Source organism: Schistocerca gregaria, chromosome 11, assembly GCF_023897955.1.
Source record: "Schistocerca gregaria isolate iqSchGreg1 chromosome 11, iqSchGreg1.2, whole genome shotgun sequence".
In the NCBI taxonomy this organism is placed as follows: domain Eukaryota; kingdom Metazoa; phylum Arthropoda; class Insecta; order Orthoptera; family Acrididae; genus Schistocerca; species Schistocerca gregaria.
Window position 1 is genome coordinate 143874752 of NC_064930.1, and position 26856 is coordinate 143901607.

General features: G+C 42.6%; 1 protein-coding gene across 8 annotated transcripts in view; it reads left to right on the forward strand.

Moving 5' to 3' along the window:
- Positions 1–26856, forward strand: part of LOC126295264 (uncharacterized) — a 123846-nt gene that overhangs the window by 59788 nt on the left and 37202 nt on the right. For all 8 annotated transcript variants that reach the window (XM_049987681.1, XM_049987688.1, XM_049987682.1 and 5 more), the window contains 4 exons: positions 4178–4311; positions 6499–6869; positions 19044–19112; positions 25303–25371. In XM_049987681.1, coding sequence (XP_049843638.1) covers positions 4178–4311; positions 6499–6869; positions 19044–19112; positions 25303–25371 — 643 coding nt within the window. The remainder of the gene's footprint in view (positions 1–4177; positions 4312–6498; positions 6870–19043; positions 19113–25302; positions 25372–26856) is intronic.

A 26856-nucleotide genomic window follows, 5' to 3' on the forward strand; every position in this document is an offset into this window, starting at 1 on the left:
TTGTCTAAACTGGTAGTCCCTTCCTTCCTCAGGGATGCAAGTGGGAGAGCTCGGGGAGGATTGGGAAGGAGGTGCAGGTCGCAGGTCGCGTGGACCCCAGATCGATTCAGACTGCACCCTGCAACCCCCCCCCCCCCCCCTTTCACTTCCTCCCCTGTGCCCCCCACCTCTGTTGTAGGGATGAGAGGAGATGAAGATGTACACCCCTATTTTGCAATATTTTCCATCGGTAACTCTTTCCAGTTAGAAACAGCTCAGTAGAACAAAGCATGCCTGTAGGTATGATGGCTACCTCTCTTGATGTGCCGTACTTCAGATCAGCACATATGTGAATGTTCCCCTGGTAAACACTGTCCGTCAGGTAGTCCCACAACCAGAAATTACAGGGAACGAGATCAGGTGATCGTGGCAGCCGAGCATTTGGAAATGATCGACTGATAATTTGATGGTTTCCAAACGTGTTTTGGAGAAACGGGTGAACTTCGTGAGCAACGTGCAGTTGGGTCGCATCTCGCCCAAAAACTGTCGAATTCAGTGCATCTGTCTCCTGTAGGGTGGGTCTGACGTGCTAGCGAAGAGTATTACAGTAACGCCGGCCGGTCACACTGCACGTCTCTGATGTTCGAGCACCAACCTGTTCGAAAAAGAACGGGCTGACGACGAACGTAGCTGTGAAGCCACACCGTAGGGGACGTGTTCACTGTACAGAGGAACTTCGTGCACAGTGACCGGAGGTGAAAATCCCATGCTCAGCAATTGTGTGTGTTCACTTCACCTGTCAGAGAAAAACGAGCTTCGTCTGTCCGTAGGACGGTCCAGGGCCACCCCTCGTCAACTTCGATCCTCGCGATAAACTGGAGAGCGAAGTTGACACGTCGTCGTGCGTCTTGTGGTGCGTCTTGTGGTGCGAGCTGCTGTACGGTACGGATCTTGTACGGACACCATTTGACAGAGGTTGGAAGCACATTCCGTGTAGTGGGCCACGGGACGTTCGACTGTCGTGACACGGCACTGCGTGTCGATTGGGAGTTGCGCTCACCGTCGTCTGCCGTAGTGACTGCGATTTCGTCTACCGCCTTTGGCGTGACCGGTCGTCGGCTTATTCCCGGAGCAACTGCCAGTTCTCTGAGTTGATTCGGACGTCTACGTCGTGCTCCGAACGGCATGTGGAGAAAGAGGGCTCTTACGTAATCCTTTCAGCTGGCGATATTCCCGAAGTGCAGCTGCAGCAGTACTGTTGTTTTGATAATAGAATTTCACCGATAATGCCCTGCTCCTTTCGTCTGAGCTCACGTCAAGTGCTCTGCAACTCGTCAGGTGTGTGAGACTGAATCACGATGACTGACCACGGCACCTGGCGGCCGTAGTTAGGAACTGTGGCACGTGGAAATTGTGCGCCCTATACTGTGGACATTAATGCTACTAAGTTTGGTCCTCGTATGGTAATTAGTTTCCATTATATAACATGTTAAATATGAAAAGTTTAATTATAACCACCTGATATTTTACTTTCGGAGGATGATAGTCCCTTTTTTTACTTTTTTTTGTTTCTGATACACTTTTTTTTTTAACCAATCCTAGTTCACATATTCCTGAGTGTAAAAACAGTGATATACTCAAAGACATTGTAGCGGGACTTTGAATTTCGCCGCACTACACTCGTTCCCTCAGATATAAATTATACCGTCGCAGCAGTATGAGTGCTCGACGGCAGAGAAAATGATAAAATTGTAACTCCTTTTTTTTTGTTTTCTATCCGTCTATTGTCTCTTGAGAGCAGAAGCTTAATGCAGATGTAAAAAAATTATTAGCTAGTCTTGGTCTGATTAAGACGAAAAAACTTACTAACGTGTAGACATGTTGTGGAAGTTGTTATGAAATTCGGAGGATGGAAGTAGCAACGTAAAATAAATTGCATTCAGTGTAAAGATGATTTTGATTTGTATAATGTAGTGATTCCTGGACGATTGCAAGATTTCGGAGGAGACTTTTCATGCAGAAATGATGTAAGAGATTTTTGAAGACTGGATGCCGCATGAAAGAAGACATGTTAACATGGTAAAGGATGAACTCTTATCTACACCATTTCCCCCTGTCAGTTACATTTTGTTATTCTCTGTTCTTTTTCAAATAATTTTTGTAGTGGAAATTGGTTTGGCTTTTGCTCAGAAACACCACAAGGACCACCCCAACAATAGTTTTCCCGAATCACAAAGTCCGATAACTTTCCTGTAATACCCCAGATCACGTAAGAAACAGATTGCTCGATCTCGCTTGGTCTAGCAGGCAACCCTTGTCAGGGAACGGCCACCAGGCGGCAACAGTGTCGATCCCTTACTTGTGGAATCAACCACTAGATGGCACTCCGGTCTGTGAAATATGTGGCAACATCGGCCGAACGCGTGCAGCTTTCCACTATTTGGCATCTGTGAAGTACAGCTGTTTCTGACATACCGGTGGCAGTGGATCGAGTCGTCATGCCGAGGGCCTGCGAGTATATCAACTGTGGAAGGAGTAGACGAACAAATCCTGAATTAAAACTGTTCAGATTTCCCGTCAAAGATAAAGAAAGGTTACACGAGCGGATTTTAAATTCAGGTAAATCAATAAATTAGTTACGAGTAAGAATTAATGAAGAGCCCTATGCATTCGATCATATAATTCCTTAATTTCCTCCATAACCTCAACTCCTTTTCGAATCTGAATTTCACCTGGTCCTTCTCGAAAACCCAAGCCACCTTCCTGGATGTTGACCTTCATCGTGTTGAAGTTCACATCCACACCTCTGTCCATATCAAACCCACAAACAAACAACAGTACCTTCACTTTGATAGCTGCCATCCATTCCACATCAAACGCTCCCTTCCCTACAGCCTAGGTATTCGTGGCAAACGTATCTGCTCCAGTGACGAATCCCTCAACAATTACACCAATAACCTGACCAGTGCTTTCCTCTCCCGCAACTATCCTGCAGACTTTGTCCACAAACAGATCTCCCGAGCGATACATTCCTCCCTGTCCAACAACAATATTCCTACCCTCAGACCACACAGAAGCATCCCCCTTGTCACCCAATATTATCCTGGCCTCGAATACATCAATAAATTACTCTGCAAGGGATATGACTTTCTCAAGTCAACCCCTGAAATGAGATCATCCCTTGACAAAATTCTCCCCACACCACCCAGAGTTGCCTTTCGTCGTCCCCCTAACCTCCGTAACATCCTTGTTAAACCCTACAATATTCCCAGACTACCTTCTCTACCCAGCGGTTCCTACACCTGTAACCGACCCCGCTGCAAAACCTGCCCCATGCATCCCCCCCACAACCACCTACTCCAGCTCCGCTACTGGTAAAACACACACAATTCAAGGCAGGGCCACGTGTGAAACTACACATGTCATTTATCAGCTGACATGCCTGCACTGCACAGCCTTTTACATTGGTATGACAACAACTAAACTGGCTGAGCGCATGAACGGACACAGACGAACTGTCCGCCTAGGAGACGTCCAATACCCAGTAGCGGAGCATGCCCTTCAGCATAATTCTAGGGACCTAGGAACCCGCTACACCGTATGTGCCATTTGGCTTCTCCCACCCAACACCAGTCCCTCTGAACTGCGGAGATGGGAACTTGCACTCCAGCACATCCTTTCATCCCGCCATCCCCCTGGATTGAACCTACAATAAACAACCTCACTCCCATTTACTCTTTAGCCATTCATGCATCTTTTCATCCTACATCTTTATACTATACACCTCTTTACTTCTGTATGCATCCTCTTTGGTTTGAAGCTGGCACAGTACCTACAGTAGAATATCTTTGGCTTCCCTCTGACAACCATGCCTCCATCCTTGCTACCCTCCCTGTTTTCCTCTCCCTGTTGCTTCATAACCTGGGTTGTGACTAACTAAATCCACTTTCCCTTTCTTTCCCCTCTATCCTCCCTGATGAAGGGACATTTATTCCGAAAGCCAGGAACTTCATTTTTTTTTTTTTTTTTTCTTTTTTTTTTTTTTTTTTTTTTTCCCCCCTATCGGCTGTACTGAGAGGTAAGTACTGGCCAGCCCCTCTATCTCTTTGTTAGTATTTGTTTCACATCTTTATATGAGGTTTTCCATTAATTATTTTAAACAAATAAAATGTAACAGAACTTGCCGGTTGTGCCTCAGGTTCGAGCAGCAGAGTGTTCGCAACAGGCACATGGTGCAGGCGCACAAGAACGAGATCATCACCTCCAAGGCGACGCAGTTGGAGCCTGACGCCGACCCGGATGACGTATCTGCCAGTGAAGACTCCAACCACAGTGAGTGTCTCTTCTCTAGGACTTGCGTTGTCGCAGCTGTCCGTTCCCGTCGCTTCACCGTGTTCTCCTCTCTGTTTCGGCATAACTGCCACCTCCCGACTGTAGACGATCTGCCGCAGCGATTCCTTCCTTCGACCGTCTTTTCGGCTACAGTTTCTGGTGACGGGTCTTGCCCTAAAATGTGGTCCACGATTCTCTTTTTTCATTTTTCTTTATTGTACGTCTTTTCATTTACTGGCTACAAGACACATTCATTTTTTACTGTGTAATCCCGCATGACAGACAGTCTCCCGTAACACGACATTTCAGTGAAGTGTAATCTTTTCATTTCTGCCATCCCAGTTGTCCGTATTTCACCCCTGAACACAATTGTTCTCCAAACAGCTTTTCGTGTGACGTCTCAGATTTTCTCAGTGCGGACGATTAAGTGTTCAGCTTATTTGTTGTCGGCGCCGACAGCTTCGCCCCAGTGGTAACACCAGTTCCCGTCAGATCGACAAATTTAAGTGCCGTCGGGCTGGGCTAGTACTCGCACGGGTGACCGTCCGGTCTGCCGAGCGCTGTCGGCGAGCGAGGCAAACTGGGGAGCTACTCGACCGAGAAGTAGCGGCTCTGCTCTTGTAAACTGACGTACGGCTGGGAGAGCAGTGTGCTGACCACGTGCTCACACTAAAAGATGAACTGGATTCGTGAAAGCCAGGTGTGTGAATGTGTCGTGTCTTACACGGGACGTACTATTAGAACAATTTTGGAGAAACGTGGGGAACGTCAGTGACAGACGTGATTAAAATAATTAAGCAAATCGACTGTTGCCAAGTGTTACCTCAGATGACGATACCAGTACGGGGGTACGATGCCTGTTTTAGGGACAGTGCACCAAAATAAAGGTGTCGGGAAGCCTAATAAACTGGGACTGAAGTTCCAGTTTAGATAAGACGTAGGGTCTGGCACTAAATTTATTAAGATTGTAGTACCTGTAACAGCTCGCCACGTGGCATCTGACCTGGTTTTAAAAATATAGTGCGTAAAATGAAAACAACTTGACCCAACACCAGGAAACACACCAATAATTAGCTTTTCACGAATTAGTTTCCCGATCTTAAAGTTTATATTTTCAGATATTTGCTACTGTTACTTTTTATAGAATGTCAGTGTGCTCCGTGCAGTCGTCACTACGACATCTCTCTCGCATCTTCCTGCTTCATTAATTTTATTTCTCAGATAGCAAAATTTGGCCACCTCTACAAGTTCGGGTGTGTGGCGTGCCCGTCTGCTGTGTTCACTGCTAGCTGAGTGTTATTTGTTCGTGTTCATTTTGTAATGTGTAGTGCTGTCTGTGACAGACACCTTCCAAATTGAAAATATAATGTAATTGGATAGATAAAAAATCTACTTGCCAAGTGGTGGCAGGAGAACACGTTTGCAGAGGTATTTATATTAGCAAGCTTTCAGAGCCAGTGGCTCCTTCTTCCGACAGGATGGAAAGGACGAGGGGTGAAGGTAAAGGACTGGACAGATTTAGGTCACGGGGACAGTTCGGAAAAGTCACCCGGAGCCCCGGGTCGGGGGAGACTTGTCAGACAGGGTGTGAAGGAAACACTATTTCCACCGGCCGCTTCACAACCGGTGCTGTCTGGACTGTGTCGTCCACCACCAGTTTTTCTTAATTACACAGACGGGAGTTATCCCCGTGACGAGTCCTCTGCTCCTGTAATCATCCCGGCAGCAGTCTCAGGTAGTGCAGTGTCCCACAGCCTCCACCTGACAGTTTCCCATGCTCCGTCCTCACTGCTCCTCCCAGATCCCAGGAGCCATTTCCACCTGTTAATCACATTTTGTTATTCTCTGTTCTCTTTCAAATAATTTTTGTTGTGGAAATTGGTTTGGCTTTTGCTCAGAAACACCACAAGGACCACCGCAACAATAGCTTTTCCGAATCGTGAATTCCGATAACTTTTCTGTAATACGAAGTCCGATTTGCATTTCATTCTTTCCCTTTTTCACGGTCATTAACGATTTTAAAACCTCCTTTTTATTCACCATTTCTTCCCACATTTTCAATCCCTTCTTTTCTTCTCTTCTTTTTCTTTTTTATTGACCACTACACATCTCACTGTCACAGGGTGCACCTGTTTTCAAATTCCATTTGAGATCGCACTTCAGAAGTTTGCGGCGTAACCGTTTCAGACTGCGGCACCGACTTCGGCGCGTCACGGGGACTACCCGCGCGCGGCGGTGCGGAACGCGGGGGGCCGGATCCCCCGCTGCGGGTGTCGTCGCCCGCGTCTCCGTCCGGCGACGAGACTGTAAAGCAGAAGGCGATGGCGGCTCTGCGGGAGCTGGGCGTGTGGGACCGCCGGCGCAGGGGCTGCCGGGACCAGAGCGTGGGCATGGCCAGGGGCAGAGGGAGGGGGAGAGGAAGGGGGAGGGGGAGGGGGAGAGGGAGAGGGAGAGGAAGGGGCAGCAGCCGCCGCCAGGTGCTGCGGGACGAGTGGGGGCCACAGTACTCTCCGGCACGTGCAGCCGCTGCGGAGTGCGCCATCGACACACCGACACCGGTGAGTTCTTGCCACACTTCTGCCTGATTTTTTTCTCACTACCGCACTGCCAAAGCATCTCGTATAGGAATCCCGTCCTGGCTGCAATTAACAGGGCACAAATACTTCGAGGTAACTGGGAAATCCGGGAAAAACATGGGAAATTTTTCGTGTGTGAAAAACTCCAGAATTTTTTAGAATTCTGGGAATTTTTTGTTTTCAGTTAAATTAGAGCATAACACAAAAATGAAACTATAGCTGCAATGAAAATGCACCGTTTACAACAACGAAACAGAGTGCACACGTAAGCGCCTGCCGACAGCAAAATGTGTCTGAGGCTTTTGGGAGCAGACTGTGAAATACTTTGTACGCGAACTGCTTTTGTTGAGCACATTGTCAGTTGTTTACATTTGTAACGGACTTTTGAAAAATACTGGCATTTTGTTTTGACAAATGTTACTTTCAAAGCAAATTTCCTTTTATGCACGATGAATTGTGCTATGTGCCAGAATGTGTGACGAATTTCTTAAATCTCAGAGCATTTGACTCTCATTCGAAACTTAACACTTTGAGGACCAGCCACTTAGAGAAATTTTAGCCCCAGGAAGCCAGCCATTTGTGCCATTATTTAAAATTTCACGAACACATTTGTACTTGATATATCTGAAGGGCAACATGCCCTTAAAAATGACTAGGCTTTAAAGTTCATTTTTCGTATTTGTTTAGTTTCTTTGTAGACTACAAATTGTGCAATAATGGTGGCAAAAAGTATAATTATTAAAAAAAGGAGGTCAAATTCTGGAGTAATTTCACACACAATTGTCTTTTCGATGGAATAGTCGAAGTGCTCTACAGAATGCAAAATTTTTGGTGCACCACAGTGAAATTTGTACTCGTTAGAAATATTCACCTGCTGCAATTGAAGCTGTGCTCTTCGGACTCTGCTCAACCACACCATCAGCGAAAGAAGTTAATAATTTTTGACAGCCAATATTATTTGTAACTATACTGTATGTAAATTAATTTAAACTATTAACTTTTCCTGTTAGTGTGTTTACATTACTGACCAATCACGTGTCCTTAGCTCTGAATGTACGCTTTCATTATCTGGCGAAATCACTTTGCACGAGCTATGGTGGGTGACAAAAGCGCGTCGCAGTCTCGATTTCAGTGTTTCGGAAGCTGTCGCGCTCTACTGGATGGAATATGTGTTTATACTTTTGTGATACAAAAATATGCAGTGTACAGTGTTGCCACTCATCTGAGGTCTTTCCAAAATGCTTTCTTCGTTCAGAAGAAAATGCGTTTTTAATAGGGAAATCTGTGAAAAATACAGGATTTTTTCCTTGTCCGCTAATGCAGGTACACTGTTAATTAAAATGTTGTTAAATAACTGACAAAATAAAGTTCAGATACAATTCTGTCAGAAATTTTCATAGACTTGATTAAAGTTACTTGCAGGACAAGGAACCCACAACATTTTTGCTAACACTATTCATTGTAGAATGTCAAAAGCAGAAACAGTACTCACCTTTCTGTTCAGTGCCTTAGTTGCTGCTGGTGCTGTTTTTGTTGTTGTTGTTTTAGCTCATTGTCCTAAAAAAAATAACAGGATACAATCTTGCTGAGAGGTTTCTTGGGTATCATGTTACTCTTCTTCTACCAGTCACCACAGTATAAACATAAACCACAGCAGCTACATTTATATCAACAGAGTATGATTCTGATCAATTCTTAATCTTGGATAATATGTGAGGCATTCAATAAGTAATGCAAGATATTTTTTTTTTTTCTGAAAGCAGGTCGGTTTTATTTAGTTCAATGCGACGGCCTTCCACCATTGTACTGGGTGGGGTCGTATGCCCACACGGTACCACTCTACTGGTAGACATCGGAGCTGACATTGTGTCACATGAATATCTTCCCCAGCATCTGTGTACTCCTCGCTGCAGAGTGCATCCTTTATTGGGCCAAGCAGAAGGTCTGAGATCCGGGCTGTAAAGTGGATGAATAGGAACAATCCAGTGAAGCTTTGTCGGCTCCTTCGGGTGCACAAACTTGAGGCCTTGTGTTGCCACAGATAAGGAGAAGTTTCTTTGCATTTTTGTGGCAACAAACATGCTGAATTCATTTCTTCAGTTTCCTGAAAGTAGCAAAACACACTTCAGAGGTGAGGAAGGACGTCAGACAGAATAACCTCTTCGAAGCCCCAGTCCAGTTTCGCTGTGAGGTGTTTGTCATCTGTCAATCCCCTCGAATGAGTGTGTCCGCACATTCTGACATTTCAGGTGTCAGAGTTGTGTGCGGCTGCACGACAGGAGGGAGACGGGACAGTTTTGTGCGACCTTCGTCGTGATTACGATAGGCACCTCACCCGACAACTCGCCGTGCTTTTGTGCGGCTGCCCGGCATGTGGGAGGTCGGACAGGTTCGCCCGACCTTCGTCATGATAACACACGCCTCGCCCGATAAATCGCCGTGCTTTTGTTTGTTGCCAGCCCTCCGTACACATTCTGCAAGTGCCGGTAAATATCTGCAGTGACCCGGTCTTCTGCCAAAATAAAAATCAGTGACGGCTATATGCTGGGAAAACACCTCTGTTACGGCAGCTGTATTGACGGCTGCATATAGAATGACCACTTATTGGAAGCTCGTGCAAGTATAGGGCCTGAAGTGGGAATATTCCACGACGTTGCACAATAAATTCTGCGTTTTTTCAACTGAAATTGGTTGAGAAAAAGATATGTTGCATTATTTATTAAACACTCATCATATTTATGTAGAATAAATACCTCAATATATAATTAAATGCTCATAAGTTTGAATATTAGATAGTTTTTGGAATGTTTTAGAATAAAAGATAATAAATAACGTGATGTAAAAGAATACAGGTCTCCAGACATGGTTATTAGTCAATAATGTCACATAAAAAACATACGTTGGTAAAGCTACAAAATATAACAGGAGTAGATTATGTACAATTCACTGTTGCTGTATTGCCACCTACAGTACTTCAGTGTTACTTAGGTACAGTATCATTATAGTCTGAACAGAAACATAAAGAAGGATATGAATGACCTACTAGTCTGCAAGTTTATTTACAAGTGAATAGCAAAGGCAAATAAATTAAAGTGGAAAATATTAATTAAGAGAGACTCCAACTGAACCACCATGTACTTTACAGGCCAGTAAATATGTCATTGCTCAACAGTGGCAAGAACAACTCCGACTTTAGAGATTTAAGCACAGAATATGATTTAGTGAAAACTAATTTACGGTAGCTTGCCATAATGCCGAATCACTCTTCTTTCAGCCAATAGTATCACTATTCCACATTCAGTGCATCGATATCTAGATAACGAATTGCAGGGGGGCGGGCAAAAATATGGAAATAGCAAAAACACAACACGTTAGCATGCCTAATATGGTGTAGGAAACTCATTTGCATTCAAAGCAGCTTCCGGTCATCTCAGAATGGAAAATACTGGTCATGTTTGGTTATCAAGGAGATCTTATACCATTCTTTCTCCAAAATAGTGGCAAGTTCATGTAATAATGGGTAAGATGGATATCACAAAGGCTCAATAATATTTAGATCTTCTGACTGGTAGTCTAGGAAAATGTGAAAATTCGTCCTCGTGTTCACGAAACCGATACTAGACAATGTGAACCGTGTGAGAAATGCTTCAGTTATCTCGGAATACAGCACACAATTAGGGAACAAACATTGTACGAGGGTGATCTGAAAAGTTCTCAGAACGGAGTACGAATAAAGTTCTCACATGGGGTGCATACGTTCCGGGACAACTTGGAAATCCAGGAAAAACCAGGGAATTTTTTCATCCAGGAAAAAAAAAATTGGGAAAAAGCTAGGAATTTTTCATTGTATTGGTTTTCAGTTAAATCTTTGCACTTTTTACTGATAAGAACTGATACTCTAACAAAGAATTTTGCTTTAGGTCATTGCTGCAGTATAATACTGCAGCACTAAAACATGAATGAGGAAAAAATACAGATAAAACTTAGGTTGCAAAGGAAATGCACCATTTACAACAACAAAACACAGCTCACGCACAAGCGTCTGCCAACAGCAAAATGTGTCAAAGGGGGACGGAGACTACGGAATACTTCATTACAACAAACTGCTTCCGATGACCGTTACACCACAACGGTTAACATTAGGTTTGTTTGAGCAGTTGCCAGCGGGCTTGTGAGTGTGCGCAGTTTAGTCGAGTACGAGCATTATCTTTTCCCGCTGCTGCCAGATGCTACCCAGAAACATTTTTCTGGCACACCCGAGCTGCCAGATTTGCGCGTGCGCCAAACAGTCTGAATTGTAGTGGGACGAGGGGTAGTCCCCATGTGAGCCGTGTCTAAGTTTAGTGATTTTGTTGTTCCCTCTCGGTTTACAGCTCTAGAGAACAAAGTGAATTTCTGTGGCCGGGAGCTGAATTAAAATATTCACACAAGGCTAAAATATGTTTTTAGTTTGCTTTATGATTGTATTTTATTTGCAGGTTTTTGGCAGTCTGGTATTAATTGCCTCACAGAACAGTGAAGTTATTTTTGTCGATTTGATACAAACATTGGCTTTAATTAATCTTTTCCGCAGAGGCAGTCAATTTATTTGAAACAGTATTGGGTAGTGTCAGTTGTTGGCAGAATTTCAAGTGCATGGTATTATCTTTTGAGACGTACGGCTTTATGCCGTAATAAAGAACTAAACATGAGATAATACGGTACTGGTACTCCAAGAAAATTTGATTCTGAAAACAAAATTGAAAATTTAACATCAGCTTGGGCCCTACTTCTTTGTGACTCTGGACATACAAATGTCCTCTTTCAAGTCGAATAATTCATTTTAGTGTGGTTTATGAAATTCCGATGCTCTCAGAGTATCCTCTGTTACCCTGTTTCGTTTATAAAGTAATGTAGTATCACTTAATCCCCATATACATATGAACAAATGGGCTACATTCGTCATTGTAGCTGTGCGTGCACAGTAATGCCATTTTGTGGTGGTCTCTGAAAACTGCTGGAACAAATTCTGAGAGGTTGCAGGAAAGTATTGCAATTCGTCGTTTGAAAAGCATTACTTCAAAGTGCATTTTATTATACGCAGTATGAGTTATGTTACGTGGGCAAATAAATGTGCTTTGAATTTCTTAAATCACAGAGTGATTGATTTTAATTTAAAGCTTAACACTTTGAGAACCGGCCACTTAGAGAAATTTCGAACCCAGGAGATCAGTTATTACTTTAAATTTTACCGGCATATTTGTGATGTATCAAAGTGTAACACACGTAAAAAAAGACAAATGTTATATGTGAAAGCTTAGCTTTTCTTGTAGCTACACTACGTACATTAATTTAAACCATTAACTTTTTGTGTTCACGCTACTTAAAAGTGGTGTTGCTGTATGTTGACTACATCATGTGTCGTGTGCTCTGAATCACTACGTTTACGTGCGACACATCTTCCAAAAGACAAAAACCGACTTTCAGAAGCCATTTTTTGCTCTCGTGTGTACACGTTAAGGTCTGAAGTGGATTTGCTAGTGCAGTTAACTACAGCTGTTACAGTTTCTGATTTTGTAAGCACAGTCGCTATTTCTCTTCAATTAGACTGGTTCTAAATAGTTAGTCTAACATTCCTGCTTATTGTTCACTGTACAAAACGCCAGTACATCCATATCACCCAAAATTTTTAAAAATAAGACGAAACCTGACAGCCCAAGCACATTTCAAAGCCAATTGCGTTTACATGGAGCGGAAATCGATTGCGAGATTGGAAAACTGTCAACCAGAAGATTTCTAGAATCCATTTTGAAATGTTTACATGACCACACATGAGCCGTACTGGGAGACCGGTTTACGAAATCCAGTTTGGGGAGCCCTATGTAAATGCGATGAATATCTGCTATCATCAGCTGGCGAGATCACGTGATTTGAGATACGACTGGATTACAAAATCGCCTCGCGATCTCAGTTTCAGTGTTTCTGAAAGTAACATTCTGTGTTTGGTGGACTTTCACTATATAGTTCCGAAATACGAAAATATGCAGTGTACATGTTGGTTCCCCTTGAAAATTCTTTGCAAAAAGCATTTTTTTCTGGGGTTCATTTCCTAAATTGGTGGGAGGATCTACGCCAGTGTGTAAAACCTTAACCATTCAAAGGATTGATAAGTTTTACCATCCCGAGGGAAAGTATATTGCCACTTAACACGGAAAAGTGTATTTTCATACAGGAGAAAGAGTATTTTTTAACTGTGAAAAACCTGGGAATTTTTTTCCTTGTCTGTGTGTACACCCTGTGACATCACTGTAACATATTTTATTTTTCAATGTAGTCTCCTTGTACATTAATGCACTCGGTCCAGCGATGTTCCGGTGTCTTGATCCCATCTCGAAAATGAGTTTCCTCCAGGCCTGCAAACTAGTCGTCAACTCTGGCTATCAGTTCTTTGTTTGAAGTGAATCTTTGTGCTCCAAGAAACATTTTCAGTTCTAGGAAGAGATGAAAGTCTGTCGGAGCCATACCAGGCGAATAAGGTGGGTGTGGCAACAATTTGTACCTCAGTTCATGTAATTTTGCTGTGGCGATGGCAAATGTATGAGGGTGTGCATTGTCTTGATGGAAGATGACTTTCTTCCTTGCTAAACCTGGCCCTTTTTTTGCATATCTTTTGTTGCAGTTTGGCCAGGAGGTTAGCATAGTATTCTCCAGTGTGGAGATAATGTACAAACAGAATCCCCTTCGCATCCCAGAACACTGAAGCCGTCGAGTGGTCGTGGGATTCCTGCTCAACCTGCAGTTCCCTGTTTACAGAGCTCCCTCCGTATCAGTTCGGTGCCAACACAATTCAAGAGTGCGACATTCGGATCTGCAGTGACTTTCGCAGCTGTCGCTGTCTTATTTTTTGCCACAATCCTCTCGGGAGACTGTCCGTCACAATCACACGGCACACACTTCCACCTGCGTTGTGACGTAGCGGATGATGTTTTTCCACTTTCCCTGTGCGGAGGATTATTGTTCGTATGGTGCCTCTCGAATCACTGAACACTTTGTCTACCTCGGTTATAGAAGTGCCGGCAATCTGCCAATGTTTGAATTCACTTAGGTGTGACACAACGCTATCGCAACTGCACGGGAGGATGTTCTTACCACGACTTACACTTAAAATGTATTGAGAACATGGCATGTGCTGTTCGTGGTCAAATACAACAGCATAACCTGCAGGCTTAGCTAGCATCTGGATTTGTGTTGGAGTTTGCATTTCTCACAGTCTTTCTGTATTTTTATCTAACCAATTACATCAGAGGAGCTGTGAAGCGGGAGTTTCTCCTGTGGGCAACTTGAAATTCAATCAGAAAGAATACTTATTCATCATGTAGCAGGTGTACAAGGTGAAAGAAACCAAAGCTACCTGCATTTGGAAGTGTCGTATCTCTTCATGCCGTAGAACTATAGGAGGACCATTACGGCACAAATTGTCTTTATAATTTTGTAAAGTTTGGTCTTCCTTCACAATGTTTTAAAAGGAAAGTTGCAACACCCTCCGACCGAGCTGCCCACTGTTCGCGTGACTTTTGTTACAGCAGTTCGTGTCGAAATCTACTTCCGGTCTTTCTACGACACCATCGTAACATTCACACACCCGTGCTGCGTGATCCTGGACGTTGTGGAAATTTAAGTCTAGCAGCATTTGGTTTATCTAGGCCAAGTTCTGGAGTATGGCACATAGTAGCTTGTGCCAAATGATTCAGATGTATGTAGCAGCATAAGATTTGTGTGGTTATTTTAGTTTGAACTGTGCCACTTTGGCATCTAGCTGTAGCATTTGTCATCAGAGTTCCTAAACGTGTTGCAAAATTTGCCAATGGCCAGTGTAAGGGAGCTCAGTATTAGTGTGTGCAGTAAATTCTGATAAAATCTATGATCTAAAACTCTCACAGATTGCTATACGGATTCCAACTTGAACGAGATGAACAGCTCCATTTTCGACACATATTACTCGTCTTATTTGTCACCATTATCGTTGTCTTGCTTCCTCCACAGACTTGCAGTAACTCTGAATTCTGAGTTAAGAACTGCAGCTAAAATGGTTTCACGATGCTCCCTGCAATTTGTTTCGGCTAGTATCAGCCTCTTCAGTTTATAACAAGAGGGTATCATTAAGTTCAATTTATCATGTTTGGACACAAACTGAAGACAGAACTATTAGATTTACTTTTGGAGTAGATATAACATAAATAACAAATATGCTGCCACATAAAAAAAACCTGTATTGTGGGGTGTTTTTTGTTTATCCTTTCTAACTAAAACATAGAATGGAAGAATATTTCAAAATAATTATTTAACTTTAGAAAATCAGTTTTCAAAATCTTAAATTGTCATGATCTGAATGATTACTAGAGACGTGAAAAATGCACATTTTGCAATAAATGTAAATATGAAGTTGAATTCTGCATCAGAATCTGAAAATGCAAAATTATCCAATGAATGCATAGCGAATAGTATCACGATAAAATCGCAGATAGTTGGAAGTAGCTTTATTTTCTGTGTATGAATATAAAAAATATGACCAAGTTTCGGTTACTGGCATTGCATATCAGTGTGGAAAGGAATACAGTTAAGGACTCATTTGCGAAACAAAAAGCGCACGAGCCACTGATGTATCTTTATGCTCAGTGCTTTAGTGTTGCATCAGTTGTGGGGAGTTGAATGGTTTCTGTGAAACTTTAAAGCAGTATAGAACTCAGCCATGGGAACTAGTATCTTATAACAAAAAAACATTTATCTGCTAACCTTAGTTAAAAAGTTGATATAACGCAGACGCTTTTAACATGCTAGTTTTAGGTGACTAGCATTTTGAACTGTTGCACAAAGTGCCCGTAGAGGTTGGGTGTGAACTTAACTGTTTACAAAACCGCCAGTCTCGACAACCGGTTGTCGCCAGTCTCGACAACCGGTTGTGGAGGAGCCGTTATCGAATGTTTTGTTACCTGTGGCTCGTCGTTTCCTCTTTGTATTTTGAAACGACCAAAGAGACTAATACTGGGCCGTCACGAAGTTCGACTACGATCTTCACAACGCCCGAACGGGTCGGCAGTTGCTACGACTGTGTGTCAGTTGTACTTCTGTAGAGGCAGAGATCGCGGTGTAGGCTGGCTGCCCTGTGACACAGAGGCGCAGCTCGTTTCCTCGCACCTCTCCTCTCCCACCTGTCACTCATAATCCTAGTATGCTTACACTCTTAGCCGACTGCCAGTCTATAGCGTACACTTTCTGCACTATAGCAACTGAGAAACAAAAACTGCTTATTTTGGCCACACGGAAAGTCCTTACATAATGGCGGAATACGGTTTTTTTGGTCCTACTTCTATGTGTAGCATTGTCAGCAGTGGGTCGGATGGCTACGAATACCCAAAAAAGATCAAAATCAATATTCTTCCAATGCTGTAATTACTAAATTGGGTGGGAACAGAAAAATAACGTCAAGAGACTTCTTAAAGCAGTGAAGAACTTTGTTTACTGTTGGGAAAGTGATGCTTCTTCTCAACAGAAAGGGTCATCTGTCGGAAGCTTATATAGAGCCAGAAGAAGAAAATTAGTAAAGACCATTTTGGAAGGAAATAACTTTTGAACCTTTTGCAAAAGCAAACTCCAGTCATAAAAGTTCCCAAATCGCCAATTCTTTTAACAGTCAATTTCAAAGCCCTGGCCAGCTGGAGTGGCCGTGTGGTTCTAGGCACTACAGTCTGGAACTGAGCGACCGCTACGGTCGCAGGTTCGAATCCTGCCTCCAGCATGGATGTGTGTGCTGTCTTTAGGTTAGTTGGGTTTAAGTAGTTCTCAGTTCTAGTGGACTGATGACCTCAGGTGTTAAGTCCCATAGTGCTCAGAGCCATTTGAACCATTTTTCAAAGCCCTGTCTCCATACATGTGAAGTATATTTCTTGTCGGTTTAGGGCTTCGTGTAGCTATTGGCTTGCTCATTGTAGCTGAAGCAGAGTCGGAACACTTCACGAGATCTGTCACTCCACATAAATCTGACATATTTATATTTTTTCTTTCTTGACTTCTTCACATTCTGCAGCCATTATTGGAGCAAAAGGAGGTAACTTCTTTTTATATCACAAAAAAGCACATCCACTACTTGCCTTGTAGAAACACATATTTCTTTGACTGATTATAATGTGCGAAATACGCCTCGAAAGCTCAACACGACCGTTGAGATTACAGTATATTTCATTTGTCACAAAATCATCTCGTCTTTTGTTTTCATTCTCGGAGAGTGCGGTTGCCCTCTGACTGTTAAGTCACCGCCGAGCCGTGACACCGAAACGTAAAAGGCCCCGCCCACAGCAGGTGAAGCCATTTACAATTCACCACAGGGTGGTTACGATTTCTCGTATTCCACACCTCCCGTTTAATGTCTGCACGTGCGAAAACAGGCACCTGCACACAGTGTACGTTCCACGAAGTACTCCCTACTTAATGTTATTCTGTCACGATCGTGTTTCCTTGCACTACACGAGGAATGTGGAATATCATCTGCTTAAACAGCATGTAACACTTCCCACATAGTGTGACAGCATTTTAAATTTTTACGTCCAATCATTTATGAACAAACAAAAATTAGATGCAAATTTCAACATAAATCGATGCAATATTTTCAGCTCCCTAGTGACTACCAGTTGTTAACTTATAGGGTGGTTATAATCTAAATTTTGCTACTTGAGCCAGTGTAGACGGAAAACTATTTACCGCTTGGGTACCCAATTGCACAGCAGTGATGTTCAGAATGTGTGCTTCAGGATTTGTGTTGTTACTAGTCCAAGTGTTGGGACTTCCTGTTTGCCAGCAGTACGATTGAAACACGAGCGTCAGTGTGCGTTACGGTCGCACTCGGGTCTGGACAAGTTGAGCAGAGTTTTAATCACAAAGCTGTTTTATCAGAACAGCACTAGTGCTGCCATTCTTCACGAGTACCGACGTGTGTAAAGGAATACGGAGAGGTCCACTTTCCACACTGGGGTGAAAGAATGTGACTCGAAAGTTCGAATTAACTGGCAGTTTGCGAATTAACTCGCCCTCTGCTCCCGGAGAGACCGACGGCCAGTTACGCCCCAAATTGTCGAAGTTACCGTCGCTGTGGCCGATAATTCTGGACGCACTGTGCGAACTTGACGCAGTGCACGAGCTGTCACGACATTCAAATATCCTGTGGCCCACCATTCAAAAAAGAGCAAACAGTTGTGGAATGCTATCTCTAGGGCGATTCGAGTCTGTCGCGGCTGCAGATAGGCATCACGTTGAGCGACGTTTGTAACCCGTAAGAGTTGCCTCTGGGTGTGACGCAAACTTTCATTGGCACTGATATTTGATCCTGTGATTTTAAACACTACTAGCAGAGGTTCTCTCGGGATGGGGTTTGTGGGTGCCAGCACTGTGGGAACCGAGTCGGTGGTGGGATGTTGCTGAAGTATACACTGTAGGAAACGAGTTAAATGGTTTGGTCAGTGAGGATGAAATCAGTACTGTGCACATTAAATATTCTTGTTTCACTCGAATATATGTAGGATTTAACCGCAATTGCAGTTTGGGAAAAAAAAGGTACTTAATTGCAACATATTTAAAATTATCCAAGACTGGGAAGCTTAACATTCATTTTACTTTTCTTTATAAGTTGATGGTTTGGTGTATTGTTGATTTTAGTCATTCCCTTATGTGCATAAAGTGATGGATTTTATTATTTTGTATGCATCCTGTGGAACTGGTGATTTGTGAGTTAATCCGTACACTCATTTTTACTACTTCTTGCATTTACTCACATCTTCTTGATGACAAAATGCTACACAATGAACTACTGCTGTGATTTAATAACATCTTTCCCCAAAAACTCGTGACAAGAAGTAAACAGAGAGATATATTTTACATACAAAGAAATTACAACACACAGCTTTCTGTACTGGGTGTTTATAAATGAACTTTCACTACTCGACAAGTTCCCGTGAAAAACTAGTGACGAGAGGGTAACATTCGTTAACTGCAGACCGTGTTACAGGTAAGGAGGAAATTTGGGTCTGTCACAGATTTTCGATTGACATTTACGTCATGTGGATTGTTTTCTTACGTGTCTGTTGCACTGTGTGTTGTGCCTGCACTTACTCATTTCCTTTCATTCAGGTGGGAACTGACCAACTCACATCTCCGAAGCGGGAGATCGAGGCCGTATTTGTCGAAGAAGCAGCTCCGGTAAGTACAGATGTATCTCGTGGAAGCCATTGTTCACAGCACGGTGGAAGGTGATTTGTACCAGCCGTGCTCTTACACTCAGAAATGATGCATAAGAAAAGTAACAGGTCCCCTGTGCATTCTACTCCAACTTTCTTCGTAAGCATACCCTTGTAGACTAAAGATTATATTAGAATATATCTAAAGACAAAGATGATGTGACTTTACCAAACTAAAGCGCTGGCAGGTCGATACACACAAACAAACACAAACATACACACAAAAATTCAAGCTTTCGCCACCCACGATTGCTTTGTCACGAAAGAGGGAAGGAGAGGGAAAGATGAAAGGATGTGGGTTTTAAGGGAGAGGGTAAGGAGTCATTCCAATCCCGGGAGAGGAAAGACTTACCTTAGGGGGAAAAAGAGACAGGTATACACTCGCACACACACATATATATCCATCTGCATATATACAGACACAAGCAGACATTTGTAAAGGCAAAGAGCTTGGGCGGAGATGTCAGTCGAGGCGGAAGTACAGAGGCAAAGATGTTGTCGAAAGACAGGTGAAGTACGAGCGGCAGCAACTTGAAATTAGCGGAGGTTGAGGCCTGGCGGATAACGAGAAGAGAGGATATACTGAAGGGCAAGTTCCCATCTCTGGAGTTCTGACAGGTTGGTGTTGGTGGGAAGTATCCAGATAACTCGGACGGTGTAACACTGTGCCGAGATGTGCTGGCCGTGCACCGAGGCATGTTTAGCCACAGGGTGATCCTCATTACCAACAAACACTGTCTGCCTGTGTCCATTCATGCGAATGGACAGTTTGTTGCTGGTCATTCCCACATAGAAAGCTTCACAGTGCAGGCAGGTCAGTTGGTTAATAAAGTGGATGCTTTCACACGTGGCTCTGCCTTCGATCGTGTACACCTTCCGGGTTACAGGACTGGAGTAGGTGGTAGTGCTCCGTCTACCGTCCGGATTTTTAATCCGGATGGTACACGAAAATTTGTGAAACCAAAATGCGTGAAGTATAACACTATTTAGCTTTTTAGAATTTCCTAATATTGACACTTAAAGTTCAAACTTATGAAATGAAAATTGGACACAGTTGTGTCGTAATTGTAAATACCTTAAATCCCACCCCTGCCCCCCTACGTGCAGCCACTCGCGGCTGGGACTTAAAGCTTCCATTGTGGAGTGAACATCTCGAGGGACTCTTGCAGGGAACACTTAGTTTGTGACTGCTATTGCCTCACTGATTTTTGCTACACTAAAATAATGCAATACACTATTTAAATTTGTATTCTCTGTTCAAATAAATGTGACTTGTGCAGATTTTCAAATTGAAATCTCAGTCATCTTTGTTCACTGCATTGGTCTCTTTCTTATCTCTACCACCTAATATTGCACGAATGTTCATAGAAATTGGTAGATCTTTCTTAATTCACAAGAAGAATATGGTACTGAAATTTAATGTTATATTTATATCTAAGAAGCATAAATGACATTATAATTAACTGTAGTCCAAAATTCTGACATACCAGGAAAACTTTAAAAAATGCCAAATGTATGCAGCAGACACTTCAGTGTGGCGTTTTTAAGCTGTGGTACAGTTTAAGACAAGGAAAACAATGCATCACAAAGGAATTAACCAAATGGGATGCACATAGGCAAGTATTATGCAGGGTGGTCCATCTGAAGTTTCAGATGAGATTATCTCGAAAACTATACATTGGGTAAAAATAATGGGTAAGACAAGTTGGTAAGCTTGGAGGGGGGACATCAAACGATACTACACGTCACCTCCAGCCCCAGCCCCCACACCCGCCCCCTTCTCGGGTCATTCTGAACAAGATGGTGTTCTTCCCCAATTTTACCTTTTTCTCAATTTCAGTGGTTTAAAAAAATGTTTCACACGAAAGTTGATTACTTTCTTATGGAGAAACCGAATCTGCAAATAAAAAAAATAATGGGGGTTTCCATTTAAGATTTAAAAGTTGCCCCCTGCCTCACCCAAGGCGTGGGGTCACGTGTAGTATCATTTGATGTCCCCCTTTGAGGTTACGGACTTGTCTTACCCACCATTTTTACCCAATGTGTACTTTTTGAGATAATATCATCTGAAACATCAGATGGTCCGTATACAGTCAAACAAATGATTATAGTTTCAGAAAAAATGAATGTTCGGTCCAACCCTGGCTCTTACGCAAGTATTTATTCAGCGCAGCACCGATCGATAGAGTTCTCGGACATCCTGAGGGATACCGTGCCAAATTCTGTCCGATTGGTGCATTAGGTCGTCAAAATTGTGAGCTCGTTGGAGGGCCCTGCTCGTAATGTTCCAAAAATTGTCAACTGGGGAGAAATCCGGTGACCTTGCTGTCCAGGTTAGGGTTTGGCAAGCACAAAGGTAAGCAGTAGAAACTTTCGCCGCTTGCAGGCGTGCGTTATCTTGCTGAAATGTAAGCTGAGGATGGCTTGCCACGAAGGGCAACAAAATGGGGTGTAGAATAACACTGACGTACCACTGTGCTGTGACTGAAGACCAAAGGTGTCCTGCTACGAAAAGAAATGTCACCCCAGGTCATTACTCCCAGTTGTCGTGCCGCACGACGGGCGACAGTCAGGTCGGTAACCCACCGATGTATAGGGTGTCTCCGAACACGTCGTCGGTCTAGAATCTTGTCGACTGGAGTAGAATAGTCTTCAGCTACGATTCCCACTTCAAATTGAGCACCGTTGACCGTCGAGAAAGTTCCTGCCCACACACGGTGAGTGTTTCTACTGCTTGTCTTCGGGCTTGCCAAACCCTAACCTGGACAGCAAAGTGACCAGATATCTCTCAAAGTGAGAATGTTTGACGTATAGAGGGCCAGGTCCTCCAACCATCGCAGCAATTTGATGATCTGATGCACCCATTCAAATAATTCCTTTTTGGTACATCAGTTTTTTTTTAATTTTTATTTATTGTTTTTTTATTGAAACCACTATTCTTATTAAAGTCAAACCCAGGATTACATACTTTCAGATATCTCTGAACAATTTTAGTTTCAATCTGCATGATTTTCGTTATTGTGATATTTCACATGCTGTTGAGAAAACTGCAAGTTGATGCAAACCAGGGACAGGCCGTTGGCACACTGGGCCCAACAGAGGCGATGAGGGGAGGGAGTCCCACTCTGTACGGCCCCAAACGTGAGCAGCCAGCACACTCGTTTCCACACACCTCGTATAATGGAGCCACAGTAATTGTTTCACTCCACGCTAACTGCCAGTTTTTGGAATCCGTTTTCCGTATTGCACCGAGGGAGGTAGATTGGCGGTCAATGCTTAGGACGACGGCAGTTCAAATTCCCGTCCAGCCCTACCTAGATTTTCTACAGTTTCCCTAAACTGACTGGACGAGATACCGGCATAATCCTACAAAAATTATGCATTTGATTTCCTTTGACATTTCTGTCCTGTGCCCCATCAATAATGTTCTTTTTACTGGTGAGGTGTTAAGCACTGATCTGTATTTCTTCTTCCCTCTGTCTTCTCTTTTAATCTCGCACAATGAGGCAGGAGGCCCGATAAAATGGAATACGTATTTAATTATATCGACGAATATCGGGTTTTGGATTGTCGACTCGTTGCTGGAGATTTTGAGCACATTTAAATTGCAATGTTGTATTACGTTAATAGACTAGAGGTGAAATATTAATCCTCTTTTCATTGCACAGTTTGAACTTGATTCGTCGTTCAATTAATCCTGTTTTGCGTCAAAGAGTTTGTGATGTCTTCGTATCGAGTGACCACTGCTGCTGCGAGGGAGATGTCACGTATCGGATGTTCGTTCTCGCACACGAGCAGACTCGAGAGTGCAGATCTGTGTGTACAGTAAAGAAAATAAAATTGTAAGAGAAATTAAAATATGAAAACTGTAATTCACCTATTTACTCTTCTTTTATTGCTCATCCATTTCCATTTGAATTATTAGCATATAGTTATTTTAATTATTATTATTAAATACATCCCAAACTTCGTGCCACGAATAATTAGATGTAAATGAGACTTGCTATATACTGATATAGGTAAATATGTTTGTGAAAAATACTACTGTAATCGAGAAGTATTACGCCAACAGTAGGATACGAACAGTAGCCGTGTAGTAAAGTCAGGTCGGTCGGTCGGTTTCGTTCTCGTCAGATTAGGGAAGGATAGGGAAGGAAGTTGGCCGTGACCTTTCAGAGGAACCGTCTCGGCATTTCTCTGAAGTGATTTAGGGAAATCGTGGAAAACCTAAATCGGGATGGCCGGATGTGGGTTTGAACCGTCATCCTCCCACATGTGAGTCCAGTGTGCTAAGTTAAGATACAGCAGCTGTTTTATAGTGGCAGCTTTCTTTCTGATTTAATTGATTAAGTGTAACTGGGATAAGCACAATAGAAATAAACAGTGCAGTGATAGTTTAACAAAGTACACAGATGAACACGTTTCATGTCCCTGATTAGATGTAGGGAGCGAGTAAGCAAATGAATGACTGGCAGACTGAGTTGACTGTTCAGAGACACTGGCACTGCTGCACCTTAGTGGGAGTCCACTGCTGATGCACTTCACTCAGAGGTCACTCATCCTACTGCACATATTTTTGCAGCTAAATTACTGTCACACCTGGCAGTATTTCACACCTTTCTCCACAGTGTATTGTCGTTCCTACTTGTGGCTGCCTCAGTCTGGGTCACGTCAAATTGAGGCCCTCCGGTTACCTGACTGCGAAACTCGATCCTCGTCAGCTGAGCTATCTGTTTCTCCCCTCCGACAGTTCCCTTTGCACTCCTCCGTTTGTTTTTTCTCCGTTCTCATTGTAGTAACTTCTTACATATGCCATAAGTTCACGGCGTTCTGTACATTACTCCTTTTTTACGAATTCGGTGAACATCTTTGGCTGCCTTTGAATGTGCCTTTATCTGCTTGTAGGTTTGTCTACTACAGTAATTTACCTCTTTCTTTCCCTATGTAGCCAGTGACATCCTTAATGGACAGTAGAATGATCTCAAATTTTGCAGGTGGCTTGTGATATTACTGACCTTAATGTGCTGTAGAGACTCCTATTCCTTGCTCAGTTGAACACTTTGGTGCTTGGAACAATTTTAAATAATGAAGATGACACTTTGGATGTTTAAAATTTTGGTATTACACATTTATTTTCACAGTGACCACCTAGCTGGTACCGAGCTCCGTTACTTTCACAAAATATGTCAGCCACATACGTAGTGTCACAAAGTCTAGCGTTAGTAGACGAGTGTCACTGAAAGTAGCTTTTGTGACAATTTGAATGCCTGTGTTTGTATGTAAATATCTCTAGTGGCGACTGACTGTAATTGTTAATTACTGAATGATTGTTGCGAACTATAAGAACATTACTGAATGCGTTCTTAACAGCAACTGAAAGTACTTTACAGTGGCTCAGAGGAGACTCATTGAATGTTCACTATTAAAATGCTTAGTGTCTGTACAGACGTAACTCAATAAAGACTAAACGGACACCAAAAGGAGTGTAGTTCACAGAGCCAGTTTATACTCGAGTATAATTTGTTTTACATAATATTGAAATATAGAAGAATTACATTTTTAATAATGACGTGTTGTCTGTCCCTTTGTTGCCTGTCAGTACTTCTAAATTCCACCCTTTTCTATCTTTGTTTATTCTGTTTACACACACATTTTTCATTTCGCTGGGCTGATGGTGCGTGCAAGTATAAACACTTTGATTTCTAGATATCCTTTGCTGTTCAAAGGCTAAGTTTATATACTCTTTGGTGAAAGCCAAAGGTTTTCTTCGGACAGACTGTATTTGCTTTTCCTTACTGTTGTACAATTGTTAGATTAGCAATTTTTTGTTTCCTAGTGTAGTTATGATGGCTAGGTTCTGTTTTATTGTCATGCACCCCTTTTTGCTAAATCTGTGATCTATACACACTCACCTGATTTAGGTAGACATTATGATTATATTACCCTATAACAAATGTAGCATTAAAACTCAGTTATTTAGGTTGGGGTGTGGGGTACCCAACATGTCAATTACTGTGGGCATCAAATTATGATGAGCCAAATCTGGGTATCTGATATGCTGCACATTGTAGACAAAACATTTGAGTGTGGTCATGACAGGATTTAAGTACATATATGCAAAAACGAGAGCAACTCTGTTTACTCCTTTTCAGTTTCTGCACAAGTGTGAGCTGCCCGACGACCTCGATACCGCACGGGATCCCCTGAGCATCGAGGAAGAGGTGAGTGCATCTTCACTTGGCTATTTTTCTTGTGTTGCTGTGGTTAATTACGCTGCATTTACCATATTTACTCGAATCTAAGCTGCACTTTTTTTCCGGTTTTTGTACTCCAAAAAACCGCCTGCGGCATAGAAACGAGTGCAAAGTAAGCGGAAGTTCTGGGGGGGGGGGGGGGGGGGGGGATGTTGATAGGTGGCGTCATAACTACCTTCTGCCGTCAAATATATGAAGCGCTACACAGGCATGCTTCGCAGGCACAACAATAAATACTGACGCGAAAACCTCTGTGTCAGTAAATAAATTTAAAAAAAGGTGGAAGAATGTAAACATTATGCCATGTATTTTTTTTCGTGTTTGCCGCTATCTCATTTAAATCCTGTCTGCCTAGTAAACTACGAAACTGAAGTGAGACAACAGCAAATGCAGAAGAATATACTTATTGTGTCATGTTTATATTAGTATTATTCTTATGTCTAATAGTGGTACAGTCAGAAATGAAGCACGGCAACTGACCAGATTTTTTAAATCTGAGATGACTCTAATTTCTGTGCAGAATATAATGTACTAAAGAGGCGTCTGCAAAGATTTTCAAATGGAGAAAAATTTTCGCTGAACTTTCGTTCAGAACAACTTCTATCACACACAGTCTATTATTTCGTTCTTGTTGATCATTATCAAAGAAAGCAGCAGTGTAAGTAACAACAAATAGCAGTCTCTTACCATTGTTTCACTTAAGAGACAATTCCCTCCTCCCTCTCCCTCCCTCCCTCCCTCCCTCCCTCCCTCCCTCCTTCTTCTTCTTATCTCTTTTTTTTTATTGGAATCCCCTGTAGCACACACAAAAGCAAACCGTGCCATGAGCGACGACAGGTCATAAACACTCATTATCAGAATGCAAGAAACAATGCATGACACAGTACAGTAATGCACTTTCAACTTAGAGTGACGTAAACACCTGTAACAAAGAGAACGGCACTTATCAGATCAAAGGAAAATAACCATTGATTCAAATCAGATGAAGCACGTGAAAAAAAGGGTACCCATACAAATAAGGACGGAGCGTGTGACACGTAGCAGGAGCTACTTGGTAAAGCTTAACGTTTAAGATTACGACTCGAACCAAACTACTGTATCTTTATCCATTTGACCTAAATCGTGTCTCATGTTACAATGGACCAACTTTGTTTCTATTTGGAGGTACAGCTTAAAACTTTTCTCTCCCATTGAATTTCAAGTCTCAAATTTCAGGTGTGGCTTAGATTCGGTAAATAAGGTAGTTGAAGATTGGATTGAATTGAAGGCAGGTGGAAACTGTGTGATCGAGCAGGCTTTCACCCTAGAGTGTACCATTCACATGCTGTGACTCTTTAGTAGTACTGTCCCATTCTGTAAAACTGATAACAGGTACTGAACAAACTTGAACGAGTTCTGTAACCACAAAATAGTAACTGTATATGTCAGATCTGGAAGAGAGTAATCGTAGCG